Source organism: Furipterus horrens, unplaced genomic scaffold, assembly GCF_987537825.1.
Source record: "Furipterus horrens unplaced genomic scaffold, mFurHor1.1.pri manual_scaffold_8, whole genome shotgun sequence".
Lineage (NCBI taxonomy): Eukaryota > Metazoa > Chordata > Mammalia > Chiroptera > Furipteridae > Furipterus > Furipterus horrens.
The window spans coordinates 101682940-101706534 of NW_028327178.1; the positions used below are offsets into that span (position 1 = coordinate 101682940).

The following is a 23595-nucleotide window of genomic DNA, read 5'->3' on the forward strand; positions in this document are numbered from 1 at the left end:
GCTTATTTCTTGCTGGTGACCGGGAAGAATCAGAAGAGGAGTTCTTTTATTAACATTACTGATTCGTGTTTTTTAAATTAATTCCCACGTGTGATCGATTGCCAGGTTGTGAAAACAGCTGTCAGTTACTTTTTAGGAATTTAAGATAACCTATAAACTTTTCTCTGTTTGGATTATGAAACCATATGCTCACTGGGTAACATTTGAAATTGCAAGAACTATAAAGAAGAAAATGAGTGAAACATAATCTTACTCTCAGTAATAACCCCTGAGATGACCTGTTTCCTATAGTGGGAGGGATGATATTCAAGTTCTCGCCACCTCCAGTCCAAGGTGGAGACTGTATTTTCAGGTATTTTCTTAATGTGCATGAGGCAGAAAGCCTTACTGTGGTCTGGAATATTGTTCATAATTATTGTTATTAAAAAACAGCTGTGAAAATGCCCAGTTTTCACTGTCGTAGGTCCACTTGGAGGTCCTGCTACCTCTATTTTCCGGGTAATCAGGCATACTGTATAAGCCAAGCTAGGGGGCCCTTCAGAAAGATAATAAAAGTTTGCCTTTGGAGACAAGCCAGCTTCCCTGTTCAGTGCTGTGATCATGTCACCTCTGGGCCTGCACACAGCTTCTCCTTACCTAACTCTGCCTCTTCTCCTGGGTTAAAGAGACCGTCAGACCTTCTGGGGTGGATTCCTGCTCCCCTTCTTGTTTCAGATCCCCCTCTCCCCCAAACACTCTCAGTCATGCCCTTTCTCATCTTATTTCATGGTTTCTGAAAAGTTTGTCCTCAAAGTGACCTCTTAAGTACTCTCACTTCTGAGGAATGTTTTCTAACTATTTAAAGCTTGATAGTTGTCTGGTTTTGTCTCCCGACCTCAGATAATTTCTAGGTCCCTATTCTGCACATCTTCTCCCCCCCCGCCCCCAATAGCCAGAAGGCCTTTGCTATAATGAGAATTGCACTTTTTCCTTTTTTGTAATTACAGAGAAAGGCATTGGGTGCTTTTTCTGTCTGACACCTAATGTATTGTGGGGGTACTGTATGCATGAAATTGGCTGGCTCTTGCTATATGTGTGTAATTGCATTCTTTCTTGGGTATTAGCAGGGTTTTCTTAATGCCCAGATGGTGGCCCAGCGCAGCAGGGAGCTGCTGAGTCATCACTTCCGACAGCAGAGGGTGGCGGCCATGATGATGCAGCAGCAGCAGCAGCAACAGCAGCAGCAGCAGCAGCAGCAGCAGCCCCAGGCCTTCAGCCCGCCCCCCAATGTGACTGCATCGCCCAGCATGGATGGGGTTTTGGGGGGGCCTGCCCTTCCACAGGCTCCACCCCAGCAGTTTCCCTACCCACCAAACTACGGTGAGTTTGACCATGGCAGTGTCTGCCCCAAAGCATAATATTACTGAAGACACAAAATTCACTAGCTCTGTTGCATGTTTAAAACAAATGAAAGTACTATTCACTTCCTCTTATTATTTCATGAGAAAAAGGAAATTAATTAAAAAGAACAAAAATGTGTACTGCAGTACACAGGTAATTGTAATGTAAGTAGATGGTCTATCATAATTGAGTATTTTTTTCCAGGTTTTGATTTTTTTCAGCTCTCTACATCTTAATTTGGAAGAAAGACTACCAGGTGTCTCCCTCCATCATGTCCCTCCGGGCTCTGAATGCTTGGTCAAGTCAGTGAGAGTGGTGTTTGTGCAGGCTTCTGAGTTCCTTTTCTTGGTGACTGAGACATTAATTTCAATCATGCGTATACCTCTTGGGCGTGGCAGTATTTACTGGGGAGGTTCCATTTGGAATGCCCTCCTGCCAGCCAGGACGGCAGTACTTCTGCCCTCTGAAGAGGGACAGAGTGATGTGAGCTGGCTAATAAGGAGTCCCTTTCATACACTCAGTGAGCTGCTCTGCAGTAAGCCTGTCACTCTAGTTGGCATCTTGGTGAGAAGCAGGAGTGACTGGCAGGCGGCATCCTGCAGCGTTGTGTGCCTTAACCTCCCCCACCGCTAAAAAAGACCCTAAAATTACTATAGAAAGCTGATAAGCTAAGGAGGTAGCATTTGAGAATTATAATATTTTTTTTTTCCTTTGAAAGGGATGGGACAACAACCAGATCCAACCTTTGGTCGAGTATCCAGTCCTCCCAATGCAATGATGTCATCAAGGATGGGCCCCGCCCAGAACCCCATGATGCAGCACCCTCAGACCGCGCCTGTGTATCAGTCCTCAGAAATGAAGGGCTGGCCATCAGGAAGCCTGGCTAGGAACAGGTGAAGAACAGGGACTCGAAGTCATTCATATTCTGTGCCAAAAGTCGAGGAAATATCTGCATTTTTGAGTTAAGCCTATTTGGGTGGCAAGGTCTAAAGGCCTGGGTTCATACTAGAAAACATTATTTGGTTCATCCATTTTATGAATCCTTCCTACCATGCTCCATGAGAGCATTGAATACAGACAGCTGTGAAAAATAGAGGGCAGGCTGTCAGGGAGTCTCCTCTCTTGCTGTTCTCTGCTTAAGTGTAGTGACATTTGGCAAAACTGTGATAGTCTGTGTGTGCATGTCCTGTGTTGCTAAAATGACCCGGGGGTAATTTCACACTTCTTTTGCAGCTCCTTTCCACAGCAGCAGTTTGCCCACCAGGGGAACCCTGCAGCGTATAGCATGGTGCACATGAACGGCAGCGGTGGTCCCATGGGGCAGATGAACATGAACTCCATGCCTCTGTCTGGCTTGCCCATGGGCCCTGATCAGGTACGGGCATCTAGGCCTTATTCTCTCAGAAAGTTTTTCTTGTTCTCTGGAAGGAACCAAACCCTCAGCTGTAATCTAAAATTCTAGGTGGATTTTAAACTTAGATGTGAAACTTAAAAATATAGTCATTGAAAATACTTTTGGTTTGAAAACATTGGGCCATCAATCAGCCAGAGCCTCGTTGCAAGCCCTCAGCATAGACACATGGGTCCTTTTCTCCTGTGCACAGTGGTTCACTCACGTTTCTTCTGGTTGTTAACAGAAATACTGCTGACATCTCTACACCAGGACCTCCAAAGAAATCACTGTACAAATGGCGCTGCACTAGGATTATTGGGAGTAAAGAATCCTTGTTCTAGGCATCCATCTTTGAAGAAAGGACCAGCTTTGATATCCGTCAAGGGTATTCCCAGTGATGTCATTTGAATAGGACTGGATTTAAAAAGCTGAAGCGTGATAGCTACCTTTTTCTTTCCCCCTCCTCCGTATCATGGTGTTCAAAACAAATAGTTTTGGCATTCTGTCTTAGGGATATGATTCTGGAGGGAACAGTGTTAGTGACCACAAAACACTCCTGTGCCCCTTCTTCCTGCCTTGATATCCAGTCTTTCAAATAAACGTAGGTGGGACATTGAACAGAGAACGTTGGAGAAACCAAGATTAGAAGACCTGGTTTCTTGAGTTCCAGTCCTGGAGGAAGAGCCTCGTCCAGCCTTCGTTTGTCTGCCACTGCCAGGTAGTTCTGTTCTGGAGGGTCGGCACTTCTGAGTTCTTGTCCCTGAACGACAGTTGAGTTGCTCCAGCCCTGTCCTTGGCTGACCTAGGCTTTGGCTAGGGTTTTCATTTGCCCCTAATGTTTCGTCATACTTCACCTCCAGGAATTCTCCTTGATGTCAAGTGGCTTTGTTTCAGAAGGGAAAACGAGAGATGACAGTATTTAATTGCAGCAGTAGCAGTTTTCACATGCTAATGTGCCGCCGTTGCACTTTATTTAAAAAGTAGTGGATAAATGCAATATTCTTGAGGTCTTGAGGAATAATGAACCACATTCCTGGTTTTTGTCTAATCTGTTGGATAAGAACTGTGATTTTCTTGTTGTTCAAAGTACTGGTGTCACCATTTGCCTATATGGTAGAGCAATAATGCTTTTTGAGAATAAACTGCAGAAAACCCAAGGCCAGGTACTGCATTCTGAATCAGAATTTTGCAGTGTTTCTGTGAATAGATTTTCTTTTGTAAATATGACCTTAAGATATTATATTATGTAAAATATGTATATACCTTTTTTTTGTAGGTCACAACAACTCATTTTTACAGAGTTTGTGAAGCTAAATATTTAACATTGTTGATTTCAGTCAGCTCAGTGTGGTGAGGTTACAGATAGAAGAGACAGCCCCTGAATTTTGTGGCCTGGAGGAGGGGACAGCTGTCCAGAGCTCTTCCTTCCCTCTAGCTGTAGATGCCTCACTCTTTTCAGTCTGTTAATCTAAAAGCTTTTTTAAGAGATCATTTGTTTAGATGTAGACATTTAAATTAAAAAAAAAAAAAAAAAATCTACCAGAACTAAGCACTTTGTTAATTTTGGGGGAAAGAATAGACACGGGGAAATAAACTTAAAAAAAGATGTCAGGAATTTTAAAAGATTAAGCAATTTGATTTAAAAAAGAATATTGGATTTTCAGGGGTCCATAAATTAACAGTAACGCAGTTTTAAAAAAAATTTGAATATGGTGTCTTTTCATCTATTTGAGGATTGTTCTAAGGTTTTGGTTACTAGGACCTGAATCCCACATTGAGCTCTCAGGAGTAGAATCCTTGATGTGCGGTTTCTGGTGTCTGCTCAGCTGCTTTTTCACTCATTAACATGAGGTTTTCACCACCCCTGAGAACAAGAATAGTGCCCTGATTATGTAAGGACTCAGTCCCAAGAAGTCGGTTTTGTGTGAATCGGAGCTGCAGCCTGAGCACCTTTGCACGGCCTCCCTCTGCTGCCCTGGCCCGCGGCTGCGGTCGCTGCTCCCTGACACTTGCTCTGGGCAGTTGGGGGTAGGAAAAAAAGATCACGTGTAATTAGTTCCCTGTGTCTGGTTTACTTTATTAGGTTCAAACAATGGAGTGAAATTGGGTTTTTGGAATATCTACGAATTTCAAATGTCTCTGCTAGCTTTGGTGTCATTTCCTAGCAATAAGTGAGAGCCAGTTAGTTTTCATTTCACACACATTTAACTAATCTTTCTAGGTGGATCTGAAGGTAAGATCATTTAATTTCTCTGACTTGCTTATGAATAAGTGAAGCCTGCATTTCCAGAACCACTACTAGAGTGGATTTGAGTCTGACACCACCCCCCACCTCTGCCCCGTTAAAAATAAATCTAAGATTGCAAATCCATCAGCTTCCATAATATGGCCTGGACTTTTCAGATAACATATCCTCTTGTCTGGAGACAGAGACATGGCTGGTTAAGTCTGTCTTTTCAGATGCTGTTGAGTGTGTCTGAGCCTCTTGTTTGTCACGCGTGCGTGGGGAGAAACAGAATGGTGCTCTTCCCTTTCTTGACTTTTAAAAATTAAAAGTAACGTCTATGATTCTTTTCCTTAGTCCTGGTTCCAGGCTAACTGGAAGGCAGCACCCCTTTTTATATGAAAAAAACAAGTTTATTATAAGTTTTTATATTTTCTACATGTTCACTTTATTGGTACAAACTTAAAATTTTGATTTAATAGGTGCAGTCTTTGAGATAATTTGTTTTTTTTAACCTTTATTGCCCTTTTATCTGTTTTGGATAATTCTTTGTACTTCTGCTGCCTACCTCTCCTCAACCCCCAGCCCCCCACTTTTTTAAACCTTGGTATCTGTTGGATGAACAGTATAAGTAATCTTTTCATCTGCTTTTAGAATGTGAGATATTTCCAGTATACCTACTTTTTTGCTGAATCCAAAGATATATATATATATTTTTAAAGATCAAAATGATATAAAGCAGATAGGTTTCTTCCTTTAAAAGAGCAAATAGAAATTGTTAATGTTCATATGATGATGCCACTTTTCTAAATTGTGCATCTTGATGGAAAGGTGTAAATATCAATCAACAAGGACTGCTTAATCATCTTGCCATCTAAGGTGAGTTGAGGGTAGGGGGGTGAGGTACTGCAGTAGGACGTAATTGGCTTGCTGTCCTAGAAGTCCTTTGATCCAGAGGTGCAGCTGGAAAATAACGTAGAATGTGTTGCCAGTTACGCATATCCCTGTCCAGTTCCGTTTTTATTTGCAGAAGCCATGAGTTCTGTTCACAAGTGGGAAATTCATAGGAGCAAAACCTCTAGGATAGATGGGATTTCCTCCTGTGAGGAGCAGGTGCTGTTGTTCAGCCCAAGGCAAACCATTTAATAATGAGCAGGGTGTTCTTTTTTCTTTCCTTATTTGTCTTTTTCTCTTTCCAATGTATGGAATTTTGAAGATGGAAATGTCATTCTGAGAGCAATATTTAAATTCTCAGGAATTGACTTATAGTATTGAGAATGAATTCAATTTTGATCGAGTTTACATTAAATGTTGCTTTAAAAAAAAGTCTGTCATTCTTCATACTGCAAAGACTCCAAACCACATGGAAGAACTCATGAGATGGCTGTGTGGCAAGCCATGACTGTTTTGGTGATCATTTTGAGTGTCATTGTAAATAAAGGTTTCTATTTAAAATTGAAGCCTATGAGCTTATTTATTTTAAAAACATCCCTGTCAGATTAAGGGTAAAAAAAAAGGTTAAGGATTCTTATTTCAAATAATAGTAGCAGTTTCTGTGAGGTTACAAGGAATCTCATTTCCCACCAAATGCCTTTTATTGTCTGCAGCACAGCAAAACTGGAGATTATACTCTGCAACCGTGTTCCAAAAAGAAATCTTGAAAAGCATGGGACTGTTCTTATCAGAGGCCAGTGCTTAGAGAGCATCTATTAAATGAGGAATGCCCTGGCCTAGCTGATGGCTGAGATGCCTCCCAGGACTCCCATTCCAGCATTCTGGCAGCTGCCTTTACCTGGGGACTGCCTGGGATGCACAGATGGGTCAGTGAATTGCTTTGCATTTCATACATGTGAAAAGTAAGGTCCTAAAGGTGGTGTAATGTGAGACTTACCTGCGAGGCCCCTGAAACAGGGTAGATTTTAGGCATTAATTTATAACTATTCCCCTATAGGTAGTTTTTTTTTTTTTTTTAAGTCCAAGGTGTCGCCTTTGAAAAAGGTGTTGATTTGTAGTGTCTTGAATGATTAAAAAACAAAAACAAACAAAAAAACACACCATAAAACTCCCAAGGATGGCCTTTTACAAAATGTCAAGGGTTACCTCATACCAACTGCTGGTTATTGGCTGGGGTTTTGAATATCATTTGACAATACTTAAAGACTACAAAATTTCTTTACAAATACAATTTCATTAAAGCCTGGACGTACATGAACTTCATTTCTTCTCAGTACTTGAAAAACCATTAGATCTGGGGGAGAGAACAAAAGAACAGTGGGAGACATGGTACCGGGCGGGAGCAGAAATGCCCACACCTGCAAGGGCTTTTCTCTTACACCGGCCACACCGCGTTTATTGCCACCACCACTCTTGAAAAGGGGGCTTTCCTATTAGATTCCCCTAAAAGTTCCCACGCTGGTTACATGTAAATAGTCGCATATGTACAGTGAAGTCAGTTTCCTCAGAGGCAGCCAGGGTGACAGTGCCAGGTGAGCGTCACGTCTTTTGTGCTCCGGACTCCCTGTCAGACTGTGCACCATTTCCAGCGTCTGCAAGCTGCCTCTGCCCTGCTGCTTTGTCCTTCGTGACAGATCGAAAGGTAAGAGGATTTAAAACAGGGCTGTTCTTCCCTTATGATTAAAAAAAAATTCCAGTGACTTCCCACCCTCTGGGGAAATACAAGAAAAAAAATCTGTTCTTGTCCCTTTGTGAGCCTCTCGGAGAGGGTTAGTGGTGACTTTTGGATATGAAATGCATTTTGTGCAGCTGGTGAGGTACGATCCAAAGCAAAAGCGGGGGCGAGAGTGGACTTCCGGAAGGGCCCCTCGCGGCCCCCATGGCGCTCCTCCGGAACCGGCCGTGTTAATAGAAAGCAAGGGTGTGTGTCTCAGGCCTCCCGGCTAACAGCACAATTCTGCGTGAAGTCACACGGGGTGTGCCGTCTGTACAGCCAGGTGACACCTGTGTTTGCGGAGGTCCATGTCGCGCTGCTTAGCCTTCCCAGCCTTCCCACAGTTGTCCCCTGTGGGGCAAAGCAAACCCGTCTCAGTGTTTGGGTACTGCGCTGCCCCGTCAGCCCTACAGCTGAGTGAGCTTTGCTGCAAGGCTGTGGCTGCTGAGAAGGACTATTTCTAGGTCCCCCAGAACGGGCTCGCTGCCCCCTAGTCATCCAGAGTGTCAGTTGTCAGCAGAGGCGGCGTTTAAAGATGGGGGCACAGTAGTGGCCAAGGAGAAGGGGAGAAGTACAAATGAGGCTTCGCTGGCCCAGTATTATGGTCCTATTAAAGTCGCACCGGTTTCTGTGCACACAAACGAAGCGGCCAGAGGCTGCCCGTGGCCGCTCCCTAAGGGCTTCTGTTGGCGTGGTAACTTACTGTCAGAGTAGTTGCCAGCGTTAAAAAATTCGCACACATATTTCAGCTTTTGGATTTTCCTGAGGAATGAGGGGATTCAAATTGCATTGCGTTCATGCTGTTCTCTTTAGACCAGAGGCAGCCTTTCTGCGTGCCACCGTCTCTCAGCCCCCTGCCAGCCTCGGCTGGCACTGGAGTTCGTAGCATGGGCGTCTTGGAAACGTTTAATGAGGCCGCTCTGCTGATGTTACGGACCAGATAATGCTTCTGCAGCCACAGCCTTCACGGTGTCTGGCAGTCCTAACACCTAAATGCTTCTCGGCCTCTACGGAAGACCTTGAGTTTACCAGGCACAGGATATTGTGTAGAGAACAGTGTATCTAGACAAGGTATTAATCCCAAATGTGAAATGTACCAAGTATGTTATTTACAGGAAAGACATTACTGCTTCCCCTTGCGTTAGAGGAACTAATGAGGACACTACATGGGGACTGGCATGCACACACAATAGCCCTGGCAGAGCGGAGCAAGCCGGAGCCAGGTCTCTAATTTGCAAACAGACTCCTCAACTCACAGTGATTTGGAAGAAGGTCTCTTCATCTCTGGCCACTTTCGACGCTGAAACTGCCTAAGTTTTCAAGTGTCAAAAGGAGAATGAGTGTTAACCGCCACCGAGAGAGAAAAAGTTACCCCCAAAGAACACTACAAAAGGTCTCGCAGGTGACACTGATCACTGGTGGGTGGTCCAGGCCAGAGAAAGGGCAAGTCTCGCCCCAGCCCGTGTAGCCACAGAGGTCAGACTAAAGGGCCTGGAGAAGGGACGGTTCTCAGGCTTTAAAAACAAAACCAAATACCTGTATTGCTCATAGCTTCCTCCATCTTTAAGTCCTAAACGAGAGAGAGAGGAACAGAATGGAAACAGGTGATTTAGGGTATATATGGCACAAGCAACAACAGACTTTTTTTTTTTTTTAAACATCTTCAGCACTTTGTCACCCATGATGTTGACAGTGTTCCCCGGGCAGATAGGACTGAATGAGGAGGTGGGCTTTCCTTGCGGCAGCCTTATAGGTTGCCCACACTCCAGTGTCACCTTACCAGTTAGGAGGCAGGTATGGGCACGAACACCTGTGCTACAGAGGACGAAACCGAGGCCCTGAGAGAGGCGGGGTGGTGGGAGAGCACGTGTCTTGCTCTTGGCAAGTTTCCTAGAAGGCACAGCAGTGTGAGCCAAAGTGTGGACTTGGGGGGTCAGGTGACCTGGTCACTGAGGACACGCAGGTATACCTCGGGGTTGTCAGATTATCAGTTGGGCATACACAACTCAGCACAGCAGCTGGCACTGAGCGGTTAGTAAGTGATGGATCGTAAAAGCAGCACTTGGTGGACGTCAGGGAGGTGATATTGTAGCCAGCGGTGAGCGTTCATCCACCCCGGTGATTCCGGGTTCCCTTTTTGGACTAGACATGACCTCCAACGTTCCTGTGGTAACCCTGCTGGGGTACAGGCCCCACGTTGGGGCACCTACTCACCCAGGTCCATGTTCCGTGTCCGGGGGTTACACTGCTTGTAGCCCCTGCAACTCCTCAGCTCCATGAGCTGTACGTGTAGCTGGTTGAGGACATCCCTGTCCAGTGTATTCACTGCATTCATCAGCTGGTTGGAAAAAAGGTGGGTCATCAACAAGGTGAGTGTAGAGACCCCCCACCCCTGCCACCAGCCAGGTGACTGACTGCCTGCAGGCCGGAGCAGGGGGTGCCATGGGCCGGAGCTTCGGCCAGAGCTGAGTTTGGAACAGTTAAAACCCTTTTTTCCTCCAGCCCCCACCAGTCGCTCTTCATGAGGATGAGAACTCAGGAGGGCAAAAACCCACTTGTACTTAACATTGCGCTCTGGGAGCCGCTGGTCAGGGGATGGACCCAGCCTGGGAAGCAGCCCTTCGAAGCCCTGTGTTTTTAAGCAGCCTTCAGTCACAGCCCCTGCCCCTCTGGATTGGAAAGCGGCCGTTCGGTGGCGGGATGGATAGTGTGACCTGGGTCCCTGCCTAGTCTGGGAGCTACCAGTGACTTTTGCAAAATACGGGGATGACCTACGGAAGGACAGAGACTGGCAGACCATAGAGTTGCTGGCATTTAGACATCAGCTTTCATGTAAAAACGGTCAGCCTTTCCTTGAAGCACGGAGACTGGGCAGTGCCAAGGCCACACCCCGGCGCGGCTGCGGTGCGAGGCACAGGGGCGGCCGTCTGCTGTAGGCGGGACGTGCCCGTGCCACTCACCACAGACGGGCTCCTTTCTGTCTTCCGTGCTCGGGGCCACTTTAGTCATCACGTATGTGCTCAGACGCCTTAACATACGGAAGTGCTTCCGAAACCACGCGCACGCGGGGAGCGCTACGTGAGGGCCAGGTGTCGGCCCTGTAGGCACCTGCGGGCGCCCGGCTGGGCCTGGCCCCAAGGGCCTCTCCAGCCTAGGAGTCTTCACGGGTGCCCACACCGCCCGTTCTAATGTGACCTTGCCCGGGAAGAGGCTGCACGAGGCCTAGGTCGCAGGCGCAGGAAGATGCGGGCAGGGAAGGGCCGGCTGCGCGTGGAGTCCCCAAGTTCTCGGAGGCTTCACAACTCACTTCTGACTGAGGGACTTAGTGGGACTTGGAAAACGTATCACTTCCTCGGGGCGTCGGAGGGGGGCGGGGAGGGTGCCTTGAGTGGCAGCACCTGTGTGCCCCACACCCCCGTTCTCCCGTGTGGGCCGTCTGTACCTGGTAGGGGTCTGTGTTGAGATCGAAGTACTCGAGGAAGCCGGTTGCAAATTCGCAGAAGAGGAAATTGTGGGTCTCGTTGATGGTCCTCATGCACCAGTACGTGTTGTTGTTAGCGCTGGTGCAGGCGCAGAAGGGCCCCACTGCCGAGGGAAGACAGAGCCCACCCTGAGTGCGCCTGCAGGAAGGCACCCGACCTGCCAACAGGAATTCCTGTCCGGGGCGACCCGAGCCGCTTCCTGTTGGGAGCACTTGTGGACCCCGCTGTTGTCAGGGAACCCGTTCCCAAGGGACCTGCAGGGTCTGGCAAGGAAGCACTCACAGGCCGGGGCCAGGGGAGGCCCTGGAGAAGCCCCTCTTGTCTGCCCCGCGCCTGCCCCGGGCTCGCTCACGTGTCCAGAGAGGTGCGGTCTGCCAGTGCTGGTTGTCGTGGGTGAAGCACGTGAGGCCCGGCATGCTGCACGTGTCGTTGTTCTGCAGTCGTTTGAGCAGCTTACGAAGTTTCTTCTTGCGCTTCTGCTCCCGCAACAGCCACACCTTGTCCTTCTCCTGCAGCCCCTTCCTACGGGCACAGAGGGCCACACCTCTCACAATTCTCTCGGCTCCCGCCTAGGAGTCTCCTAGCGATCAATGACCCTGAACCTCTGCCCTTCCCGCCAGACAGCTGTGGGCACAGCGCTGGCGGGATCCCCAAGGGAAGAACCTCCGCTAAAGGGCCACTGCAGGTCCGCGGCGGCACAGAGGTGGAGAGGATTAGAGGCTGCGGGGACCCCCCGCTCCATTCCCCCCCCCCCCCCGGTTTCGGGGGCCTGTTTTGCCCAGCCTGCTGCGGCTGCAGTAACCCCTCGCAGCCACAGGGGGGCGCGTGCAGACCTGCTCAGTGTCGATCTGGGAGCCAGACCTCGGCAAGGACTGCCTCCGCCTGCCCAGGGGAAGGCCAAGACTTCGTTTCCTTGTTTGTTTTAGGTTAAGGAAGGGCAGCTTTTGCGTCTCTCCCCTGGACCCGAAGCCGCCTTTACCTGAAAGGATGCAGACTGGAGCCTTTGTGCTTGAGTCGGCCTTTGTGCTGCGTGTAGTAACTGGAACAGACCCCAAACCCCAGGTTTCAGGGTAACCGTCCTGGGTGGGCACAAACTGCAGTTTCCTGGGACCCCACCCCAGGAGCGCCCTGCCTGGTTCCTTCCTGCATGTGTGAGCGGGGCACCCCAGCTGCAGGCCTGGGCCAGACGGAGAAGGTCGGGGTAGGTGGAAGTTGGCCAGGACTGGAAGCTTGGTTTTGTGTGGCATCACCAGATGGGTGTCCCCCGACCCCCGGCCACCTCATGCTTGGTCAGGGGCAGCCCTGGGGGGTCCCACATTTGCAAGCCCTTTCTGGGAAGGTAGCGGAGATGCTCCAGGTGGCTGTGGTACAGTCCCCACGTGTAACTAAATGTAAATGATAAATTCGATTCCTCAGTTTCACGGCCACATTGTAAGTGCTTACTAGTCAGCCGTGGTTGGTGGCCACCCCGCTGCTCAGTAGCCACTGCCCTTCCCATCATCACGGAAGTTCTACTGGGCAGCGCTGCTCTCGAGCTGTCCCTTGGGCCAGGGCTGGTTGGGACCTCAGGCCACATGGGCTATTCCTAAAAGGGCAGTCGGCCTTTTTCCCTCCTGGGAGCCAGCCCCCCATGTCCACAGTCTGCCTCTGTCGGCCGTGCATGAACCTGGCGTCTGGCTGGCTACCTGGGGGTGGCAATGTGTGCCCAGTGGCTGACAGTGGGGATGTGAATTACTGAATTTTTTTTTTAACCCCAAGGGAACAAACAGGGATACAAAAATAAGGAGAGGAGCCCCAGAGGGAATGCTGTCCCCAGGAGCAGCCTTGCAGGATCCCTTTGCTTCTTCCTCACCTGATTTTGTGACAATCACATTCTTCTGGCCTCTTTTTCTTCAGGTGACCTCGGACTTCCCTCAGGTTCTTAATTTTGTTCTGCAGGGTTTCAATCTGAGGGGGAGAGAGGAGAGGAGGCCGTGAAACTTGGGAGGGGGGCTGGGTAAGAAGGGGTGGCCTGGTGGTGCCCCTCCATTGCCCACATCTGTGGGTGCTGAGGGGGTTCCATGGCTTTACCTGAAGTAACCAGACTCCAGCAAAGGAACTGTGAGTCATTTTCCTTCAGTCCTGTCCTGCCAGGGAACCAGCCATAACTCCCACTGAGGACTTAAATGTGCGCCCCTTCCCACCCCCTCCCAGGCCAGGCTTGTTGAAAGGACTGAATGGGGTGTGACCGTCCTGCAAACCAGAAAGGGGTGTGAGGCGACCATGCCGGCTTCCTTCCATAGCCGGCTGTGGGAAAGCTGTCTCGTGCCAGGACACACGCTCCTGGTCCCGGGTGGAGGGGTCTGTGGGGCCTCTTGGCACTGGGCCCGGCCTCACTTCTCTCCTCGTGTGGCTGGTGGCCCTGCCATGTGCGTGGTGGTGAGAAACCGCTCCGTGCCCCGACACCCGTCACCTCGTGGTCGATGTGCAGTTTGTGGTCCTTCCAGGCCTGCAGGGACTTGTACAAGTCCAGGTCACACTGGACCGTGTCGTTCTCCAGGATGTAGCACCTACTCCAGAGAAGGGATTGCATGTGGCCCTGAGGGGGTGAGGAGGGCCCAGCCAGGGGCCTGTGTGGGGTGGGGGCCCCTGCCAAGGCCCAGCCTCTCCCTCTTACCCCCGCCCTCTGCCTGGACGCTCACCGATGTGTGACTTTAATGGGGTTGGGGACTGACGAGTCCGGAAGGCCTCCAGTGCCACTGAAGTCCCCGCTGTCCTTGTCGTCCTGGTCCCGAGGGGCCCCTGGCCAGTGCCGCTTGGTAAGGTTGCGGGGCTGGGACGCCTCCTCCAGACTTATGTGGTGCACCTCGCCGCCCACCCGGATGGCCAGCGAGCGGATGGAGCGGTTGCGGGCGTAGTTGGCCTTGTACTCTGTGGGCGTCCAAGGGGTGGCTCGGTCAGAGGGCTTGGGAGGCTGGCTGGGCTCCCTGGGCAGCAGACTCTCGGTCTGGGTAGGGCAGCACTCCCGAGCAAGAGGCTCAGTGCTGCCTGAGACTCGCAGGCTCATGTAACCTACTGCCTGGGAAGCAGGACCTGGAGCCCAGCGGAAAGGACCTCAGGGTGATTTAACTGGGGAAACTGCAGCCCCAGAGCCAGGAAGGAATCGGTTTGGGTGATCTCAAGGAAGAGCTGTGATTGGATAAACCAACTGGTACATCCATACAATGGGACATTTGGCCCTAAAGGAATGAAACAGTAATACATGCTGCACACGGGTGGATGTTGAAAACACTGCCGTGTGAAAGAACCCAGACACGAGAGGTCTCCTATTGGATGAGTCTGTATAAAATATCCGAACTAGGGAACGACACTGAAACAAAGCAAATTAGGGTTGCTGTGGGGACGGCGTCATTGGGTTTCCTTTCGGGGCAGTGGGAATGTTTTTAGAGCTAGAGTCAGTGGTCACACTACATTGTGAATGTATTAAGTGCTGCTACATTGTATACTTGAAGGTTGTAAAAATGGTAAATTATATTTTCTGTGAACTCAACTTCAATTTAAAAAAATTAAAAGGTAAGGAGATTGAATCAGTAATCAGAAACCTCCCAACAAACAAAAAGTCCAGGACTAGGCAGCTACACTGGTGAATTCTACCAAATATTCAAAGGAAGTAAGAATCAAACTTGTGCCCTGGCTGGTGTGGCTCAGTGGATTGAGCGCCGGCCTGTGAACTAAAAGGTCGCTGGTTCGATTCCCAGTCAGGGCACATGACTGGGTTGCGGGCCAGGTCTCCGGTTGGGGGTGCGTGAGAGACAACCACACATTGATGTTTCTCTCCTTCCCTCCCCTTCTTCCCCTCTCTCTAAAAATAATAAAATCTTAAAAAATAATAGACTCAAACTTGTCCAAAAAGTAGAAGAGGAGGAAATACTTCCAGACTCATTTTACAAAGTCAGTATTACTCTGGTGCCAAAATGAAAGGACACCACAGGAAAAAAAAGTTATAGGCCAGGCCAATATCCCTGATGAACACAGAATGCAAGAATTCTCAGTAAAATATCAGCAAACTGAATTCAACAATACATAATCAAGTGGGATATATTCCAGGGATGCAAGTATGGTTTACTATCAGCAGATCAATGTGCTACATCACGTTAACAAAATGAAGGACAAAAATCATAGGATCTCAGAAGATGCAGAAAAAGCACTGACTAAATCCAATCTCCATTTAGGGGAAAAACGATCTGATAAGGGGTTAATATCCACAAATGTATAAAGATTTGTACAACGCAATAGCAAAACACAATCTGATTAAAAAATGGGCAGAGGATCTGAATAGACATTTTTCCAAAGACGACCTACAGACAGCCAGCAGGTACATGAAACTGTGCTCAGTGTCACCGATCACCAGGGAAATGCAAAGCAAAAGCACCCATCACACTTGTTAGAAGGGCTGTCATCAAACAGGCTGATGAGTGCTGGCGAGGGTGTAGAGAGAGGGAGCCCTCGTGCATGGCTGGTGGGAATGTGAGTTGGGGCAGCCACTATGGAAGACAATATGGGGGTTCCCCCCAAAAAGAAAACTAGAACTACCATATAATCCAGCAATTCCATGTCTCAATATTTATCCGAAGGAAACAAAAACACTAACTTGAAAAGGTATATGCGCCCCCATGTTCCCTGCAGAATCATTTACAACAGCCAGGACCCAGAAGCAACCTCGGTGCTCATGGATGGATAAACACACAAAGATGTGGTACTACATACATACAGTGGAGCATTACTCAGCCATGAAAAGGAAACTCTGCCACCGACAACATGATGGACCTTGAGGGCATAATATTACGTGAAGTCAGACAGAGAAAGACGTACCATATGATCTCACTTACATGTGGAATTAAAAAAACACCACAAAACCAAAAAACCCAAGGTCAGATACAGAGAACAGACTGGAAGTTGCCAGAGGTGGGGGGGGGGGGGGAAGAAAAGGGAAATGGGGAAAATGGGTGAAGGGAGTCCAAAGGTACCAGCTTTCCGTTATTAAATCTTGGTGGTGGCTAATAATACTGCATTCCATATTTGTATATGGTGACAGATGTTGACTTGACGTACTGTGGTGATCATTTTGCAATACACACAGATACTGAGTCATTATGTGGCACACCTGAAACTAATACCTGTCAATTATACCACAATAAAACACAAAAAACAAAACCTATTTATTTTAATTGGGGAAAATAACAAGCCAGGCAAGCTTGCTCTTCTGCATAGGAAACGGGGAGGCTCAGGGACGTTACTGAGCTGCTCCGAGTCTCAGTTTCCCCAGCTGGGAGCTGGATGCAGCTCTCGACCTGGTGGGCACTTTTTCTAAACCCTAAGTCAGCTACTGAAAATGGAGGGCAGGCCGGCTCAAGTCAGAGCTCAGATTGCTTCCACCTTCCATATATTCAAAGACAAACTAGATCAGATAGCCAACGCTAAGCAGGTGTGCCAGTTTCCAGCGTCCGAAGAGAAATGGATGTGCCTGCCCACCTGGTCCGCGGACCGCACAGTGGGCCCCAGCAGGAGCTGATGCACTTGCCCTTCAGACGGGGCGGGGCGGCCTCCCTTTGGCCACGGCCCCAGCCACTCCTTGGTGTTTTAAAACTCTGCGCTCTTCACTCAGGCCTGGCCCGGCATGCATCGCGTCCTTGACCCCCCTGCTGCCCTAAATGTCCATCTTTTAAGGAGGAGGGCCGGAGCCAGCCACAGCCCAGCTTTTTGCTTGGCTCCGTTTGACCACCAGCGGGCGCCCATAGATCAGGGACTGACTGGAGGCCAGAGACGGCGGTACCCAGGCGGGAAGGGACTCTCGCTCCCGTGTGCTCCAGGCCCAGGGCTCCAGGACCTGGTTTTGCTGCCCCCACTCTTGGGACAGCTGCTGGCGTCTTTCATTTCTCAGGCTCACTGGATCCAAGGACCCAGGGCCCAGGTCCGGGGGAGGCGCTGCCTCTCCGGCAAGGCCTTGATCCCATCTGACCCCGGGCAGCTTTCTCTTTGGCCTTTTTCTCCCAGAGTTCACCTCCTTGAAGCCACAGGGCACGGCCGCTGGTGCACACAGTACTGAGCTGATGCCCCTGCGGGAGCAGGTCGTCTGTCCAAGAGGCCATGAACTAGACACCCCAGGGCTCTCTGCTCCTTTGTCTCTCCTGCTTGGGAGCCAGCGGCCTTGTATCTTCCCCCTCCATCCCCAGCCACACACCCAGGGCCCCTCAACCATCCGGCTTCTGCCTGATGCTGTCAAAAAGCCACCCTCACCCCAGGCCAGGGCTGCTTCCAGGCCTCAGAGACAGAATTGAGTCACTGAGGCAGAGACTGCAGTCTGCAAAGACTCAAATATTTACTCTCTGGCCCTTCCCAGAAGAGGCTGGCCAGCCCCGTGCGACCCTCTCCCTGGACCAGAGCCACACCGCTCGCTCTCCGTGTCACCCTAGCTGTCTGTGTTTCCAGGGTCCCTAAGGTGCCCTCCCTCCCACAGGCCCTGGGAAGGGGGCTTCCTGACCCTGTGGCCGTGAGTTCAGATTCTGGAATCTGATGGCTCGGGGGCAGGCCCTGAGCCAGGGTGCGACTGCCATGGTCTCAGAATGGTCTCCACCTGGCAAGGCGCTCGCTGGTCTACGGTTAGGGATCTGCAGCTGTGAACTCCTCGCCCAAGGCCACAGCCTGGGCCTGCCCACCTCCCAGGCAGTAAAGCCCCGCTGGCCCGCTGCTGGGGCTGCGGTTGTGGTGCCTTTGTGCTTCCTCCTGCCCCGACACAGAACTCTTGCTCTGGCTGGTCCCAAGGCCCGTCCCTTCTCCACACTTGGCTCTTGTTTAAATCACAGCTCAGCACCCACTCTAGAGCTGCTGCCGGCTCCACTGGCCACGCCCCCGTTTCATTTCCTCCACACGTTTTCCACCAAGGAAGTGACCTTCCCATCCTGCTCACTAGCTTACACCTCGTCTTGCCCACGAGGTCCGGTCAGTGTCTCTCTCGTTCGACTCTGTAACCTCAGCATCCGGCACAGGGCAGGACTCGCAGATGGTTAGGAGAATAAGTGAAGAAACAGCAGCCCCCTCGAACCTGTCCCCAGAGTCCTCGTCATCTCTGCGCGGTCCGGCTGGCTCTGCCTGGCGTGCTGGGGTCTGGGCTGCTCTGGGCTGGGGCTGCTCAGCCTCAAAACCAATGACGTCGTGGGGCTGGATAGACCTTTGCTGTGGGAGCCTGACCGGCGCCTTGCGGGAGATTTACAGCACCCATAGTTTCTGTGCACTAGATGCAAGAAGCGTCCCTCCCCCGCCCCACAATACACTAGCCAGAAAGGTCTCCACACTGCCAAGTGTCCCCAAGGGGTCCAGATAGCCCCAGTTTAGAACCCCTACTCCAGGCTGGCCACTCAGAAAGGAAGAACAAAGCGTCTTCTTGGCAGGCACTTGCAAGAGGAAGAATGTTAGGCCAGGAGATGGGGCTTATGCCCCCCAAGTTGGCTGTGTGACCCAGTCTTTCTTGTCCTAAGAGTGACCTCTTGTCTTGCTCCTAGGTGGCTGTGCAGGGCACAGGGCTTTGACAAGGACCTGGGCTGAGCTGAGGCAGCTATTTAGGTGCCGTTTTCTTTCCCCTGTGCACTCACAGGAAAGGAAAAAGCTTAACTGGGTCGCAAGTTCCCGTATTATTTAAAGACTATCCTCTGTGCCACGTGTTGGAGCAAGGAGATGTTAGCTGTGTAACTCAGTCTAAAGCAATCATATTTGCCAGAAAAAGGTTAGCTTACTAGTTACCACTTGGCTTGTGAAGAAATATTGGGGGCGGGGGGGCATCAATGGGGAAGTGTTATTTGAGGAGGAGCCTGGTCCTTGCGGACAGAGCCACGCGCGCTGTAAGAAAGGTGTTCTCTGCCCAGGTGGCACGGACCAGAGGGGTCAATCCATAGACGGAAGGCGGGAGGGTGGTCGCCAGGGGCTGGGGAAGGATGACGGGGAGTTAGCGTTTAATGGGCAGAGCGTCAGTTCTGCAAGATGCCAAGAGCTCTGGAGGTGGTGGTGGGGATAGTTACCCAGCAGTGCGGATGCACCTAAGGCCACTGAACTGCACACTTAAAAATGGTTAAGGTGCTAAATATTATGCTACGTGTATTTTACCACCGTTAAAAAAAAAAAAAGAACTGAAATCTCTGACTGGGCCAGAACAGTGGGGGATACTTCCAGCCCGCGGACCAGGTCCCACCGAGATGAAGTCCTAGCCCCCGGAGGCCTTTCTTCCCCTGGGGTGCTGAGCTTGGAATGGGGCCGTGAGTAGCCCAGGGTGACAACCGAGTCTTCCAGCCGCGTCTGGAGGACGTCTGCCCTCCGGTCTCTGCTCGTGGGCTCTCTCACTGCCTGCTGTCCTCAGCCCCTGCTGGGGCCGGGGGTGGAGGCTTAGGCAGCTCCTTCGGCGGGGCTGGGTGCCTTTCTTCACCCCAAACATCACCTGCTGGCGTTATGTGCAGTAACTACGTTCGCTAAGGTCACTGTGAGCAATGAGTTAGCAAACAGCGACCTCTGCTTCCAGGGGAAACATAGGGTTAGGCTCCTGTGGGCCTCTGGTCCCGTCACCTTGTTTTAGGGGTGTTCCCTGTTGAATGACACCCTATTTAATATACATTGTTGGTTCATCACCATTGAACTCATGGCCAGCAGAGCTACACCTCAGGTCTGCACAAGCTCCTCTAAGCCATGTATCTCCCCCAGGAGGCATGTCACAGCATCCCTGAGCTCGCGAGCAGGACACCGTACTTCAGCAGGGTGCTGGGGGCCGCTTCCAACAGCGAAATCCCCGGAAAAGGTACAAAAATGGGGAAGGAAGGGCAGCAGACAGGCGTGAAGGGGACACCTGTGCAGAGCAGGAAGCCGAAACCAGGAAGGGCGTCTCCCTGTGCAACCTCTGCCAGGGACCCAGCCCGCGGGTGGCTCAGAATTCCTGGCCTCCCTGCACGTGCCCGTGAATAACCGTGAAAGCATCTCAAGCAGGGACTTGGGGGCTACAAGTAAATTTTAGGGAGCCTGTGACCTTGCAGACATGGACTCCACAAATAACAAGGATTGTCCCCATCAGCCCACCCTGAGGGGGTCTCCCCTGAAGTCACTTCCAGGGCCCAAGCCTGTTTCCTGTGATATGACTGCCTAGGCCGTCACTGGCTCCTCCCAGGGCTGGTGGCCAGTCTCCTGCGGGCCTTCCTGCTCCTGCCCACTGACACGCAGCTGTGAGGGGCGGGGGGGAGGGCGGCGGTCACTTGAAAACAGTAATCTGATCTCGGCTCCTCTGCTCAAACCCTCTGGTGGCTTGTGTCTCAGAGTAAGGGCCCTGCAATGCCACGTGATGGGCCCTGGCTGCTGTCCCCGCCTCCTCCCGCCCTCTGCACTGTGATCCTCCCAGCCCTCAGTTGTCCCATGATGTCCCCTCTTTGTTCCTGCCCTTCCCCACCGGACCAGGAGGATCATCAGGGGCTTGGCTGTGTCCCCAGCTCCCTGGCCCCTGTACGCATCTGTGGAATTACTTGAATGAACCAATCGGGTACCGGTGCGGTCCCTGCCCTCCTGTCCCCACCCGCCGAGGGCGCCACACTCACTCTTCTTAAAGAACTTCTTCCGGCGCCCAGCCAGGCTGAGCTGTCCATCTGCGCCGCTGTCACAGGCGCAGGCCCCGCCGTCCTGCCCGAAGTACTTGGGCACCAGGTTGGACTGGGCTCTGCCGCCGGGCCGCGCCGGGCCCTTGCACTTGTGCAGCTTCAGCGTCCCCGTGGCGTCCTCCACACACTGCCACTTCTGCAAGACACGGCGAGGGCCTCAGGCTCTGCGGTGCGGCCTGTCCACATCCCCCGCGCCCCCATTGGCCCCGGGATTTCTCTCTCCTGTCCTCGTGGGGTCACGGGCTCACAAGAGCCACGTCCCTGGAACTGTGTGCTCAGTGACGGACAGACACACGTCGACTGCAGGCGGGGGCACACCAGGTGACGCTGTGGCTGAGTGTGAGCCGCAGTCACAGGAGGCATTGTGGTGGCGGAGAGAATGGCTCACAGGCAGGGGAGGGCGTCCCCGAAGGCACAGCATGAGTGAAGGGGGCAGTGGCATTTGGAGGTGGCTCAGCCAGCAGGGCCAGGACCACGTCCTGGGTGCACGACAGGGACGGGGATCCCGGAGGCCCTAGAGCTGTAGGTCTAAGGGTCATGGATGATGCCCCCCAGCCGGCCTGGGCCCAACCCCAACTCGGACGCGCGTTGCGCCTGGGTTAAGCAGTGCGCTCTGACAATCTGCTCTGGGTGTGCACTTACCTGCCCCTCCCCTGCCCTGGACTGCCCGACCCTTAATCTGGGGCATGGGATTTGACAACAGTCCCAGGGGGACAGAGGCCCCCCGGCCTTATTGGCTCTTCCTTGTAGCTCAGAACCAAAATCAGAACCACTTGTGGGCTCTCGGCATAAACCAGGGGCCAGGCTCTCCCCAGTGTCAGCGCTGTCTGTGAATGGCGTTCAAGGCCGTCACCCTCGTGCCTGGAACAGTGCCCTTAACAGAGGTGCGCACTTAATGTTGCTACGAAGCAGCGTGACCCACAGCTCCGCCCAGGGGCGCGGACTGGCTTTTCCCGGACATGGGAGGGGCGTGGGGGTTACAGACAAGCACTGGGAAGGGTGCCAGCCTGGAAGCGGGCTGGTACTTGTTCTTCATCTAGCGATGGGCCGGAGCTGCCCGAATGCAGCCTAGAAGAAACCCACCCAACTCCTGCCTCGGCCTCGGCGGGGTTTATTAATGAGAAATGAAATGTGAAGGCCCTGGCTTTGCTTCTTATTTGTGAAATGGGTACACATCCGCACGCCTGAGCCATCGTGGATGAGCTCGAAGTCCCGGCCCACAGGCTGAGGCAGGGATGCACCTCCTGAAGCCCTCGGGCCAGGCCAGGCCACCTCCGCCCGCTCCCCGACCTCCCTTTGCTCATGGACCCTCCGGGCTCCGCCCCTGCTCTGCCTGCCTCCTGCTTGGGTCCCTCTGTACAAGGCCATGCCCCCAACCCTCCCCAGAGCCCACCTCGGCCTTTCAGGCCTCAGAAAAGCCTAGTTGAGACTCTCCCAAACATCAGTTTTTGCTCTAACATACTATTCAGATTATAATTTCCTTAATATTTCTTTTGAAATCAGCTCACATTTTCAAAACCTACATTTATTTCAAAAGGCAATTTCCTATTTACCCCTGTAAATGGAAAAGCAGCCACGAAGAGGGGCCTCCGGAAGGGGCACCACAGAAATAGTTACTGAACTCTACGAATGCCGTGCAGAGGCCGCTGTGCTTCCATCAAAGAGGGGTCGGGAGCTACCCACTCTCCCCCCCAGACTTCTCCTCTGATGGGACCAGGGTCGAAAGGGAGCTGAGAAAGAAATCGCTTTCTGAGCGTCACCAGCATCACCTGGGGCGTCACATGTCAGCAAAACGCCACAGCACGGGGGCACTGGCCTTGCTGGCTCTGCTGGCTGCCCGGGCTGAGGAGCAGGCCCGGCCACCGTTTACAGGGGCACCTGTGCCCGGCCCCAGGGCTGCGGCCGCGCCCCCTCACCTGCCCCAGCTGCTCACACGCGGTCTGGTACTCGGCCCGCTGACACAGGTCTTTCACGCGCTGGTACTTGGGCAGGAAGTTCTCCTGGGCGTCTGCCTTGTCACTGTCCCTCTTGTGGAGCAGTTTGCTGTGGGGCCGAGAGCGGGACACAGGGCTGGCCTCCTGGCTCTGGAGGAGCATGTGGCCCGCCTACAGGGCAGCCCCCACTCAGCCCTGGCGTGGAGCCGCCACGGAGCAGGTAGGTCCAGCCTGGCCATGTCTTCTGATCCGAGACTTAAGAAACGGGGAGCGTATGAGAAACCTCCCAAACTGCATGAGTTGGCAATAAATTAAAAAACACTGAAGGCACTGTATAGGCGGCAGAAAGCATGTGGCCTCCAGATGCAAATTGTGTGTCAACCACAGGAACAGCAAATTGGCTTCTGTGTCTAGGGACGGTGGATACAAGGTCCCAGTCACTGTTGGAAGGTATGACAATAACAACATTCTCCTTCTTTCCTTGATAGTGAGACCTTTATTTTTTATTTATTGAGTTATTTTTATCCTCATCCGAGGACATTTTTTCATTGCTTTTAGAGCAAGGAAGGGAGAGAGACACATAGATTGGTTGCTTCCCATACGTGCCCAGACTGGGGATTGAACCCACAACCTAGGTATGTGCCCTGACCAGGAATCAAACCTATAACCTGTTGGTTTTGGGATGACATTCCAACTGACTGAGCTGCCCGGCCAGGGCCCGATAGTGAGATCTTTAATACCACAGGTGCAGGTGGGGCTGCCAGGAGCTTCCTGGAATGGGACAGTTGTGGGGGTCCCCTGGGTGCTGCTCAGCTCAAATACCCTGGTATCTCCTCGGGGCCTAGCACTCAC

General features: G+C 51.7%; 2 protein-coding genes across 2 annotated transcripts in view; one reads left to right on the forward strand and one right to left on the reverse strand.

Moving 5' to 3' along the window:
- The window catches only part of NCOA3 (nuclear receptor coactivator 3), a 102754-nt gene extending 99215 nt beyond the window's left edge, over positions 1-3539 (forward strand). Inside the window, exons 20-23 of the mRNA XM_090286531.1 lie at positions 1104-1359; positions 2099-2273; positions 2614-2755; positions 3018-3539. Coding sequence (XP_090142657.1) covers positions 1104-1359; positions 2099-2273; positions 2614-2755; positions 3018-3029 — 585 coding nt within the window. The 3' untranslated portion in view covers positions 3030-3539. The remainder of the gene's footprint in view (positions 1-1103; positions 1360-2098; positions 2274-2613; positions 2756-3017) is intronic.
- Positions 3540-7392: 3853 nt separating this feature from the next.
- SULF2 (sulfatase 2) overlaps positions 7393-23595 on the reverse strand; it is a 97928-nt gene continuing 81725 nt past the window's right edge. The window contains exons 10-21 of the mRNA XM_090286532.1: positions 22726-22852; positions 20750-20945; positions 13829-14057; positions 13600-13696; positions 13000-13094; positions 12127-12186; positions 11500-11669; positions 11108-11250; positions 9880-10003; positions 9202-9235; positions 8922-8975; positions 7393-8016 (exon numbers count right to left, since the gene is read on the reverse strand). Of these exons, the coding sequence (XP_090142658.1) occupies positions 7986-8016; positions 8922-8975; positions 9202-9235; positions 9880-10003; positions 11108-11250; positions 11500-11669; positions 12127-12186; positions 13000-13094; positions 13600-13696; positions 13829-14057; positions 20750-20945; positions 22726-22852 (1360 nt within the window). The 3' untranslated portion in view covers positions 7393-7985. The remainder of the gene's footprint in view (positions 8017-8921; positions 8976-9201; positions 9236-9879; positions 10004-11107; positions 11251-11499; positions 11670-12126; positions 12187-12999; positions 13095-13599; positions 13697-13828; positions 14058-20749; positions 20946-22725; positions 22853-23595) is intronic.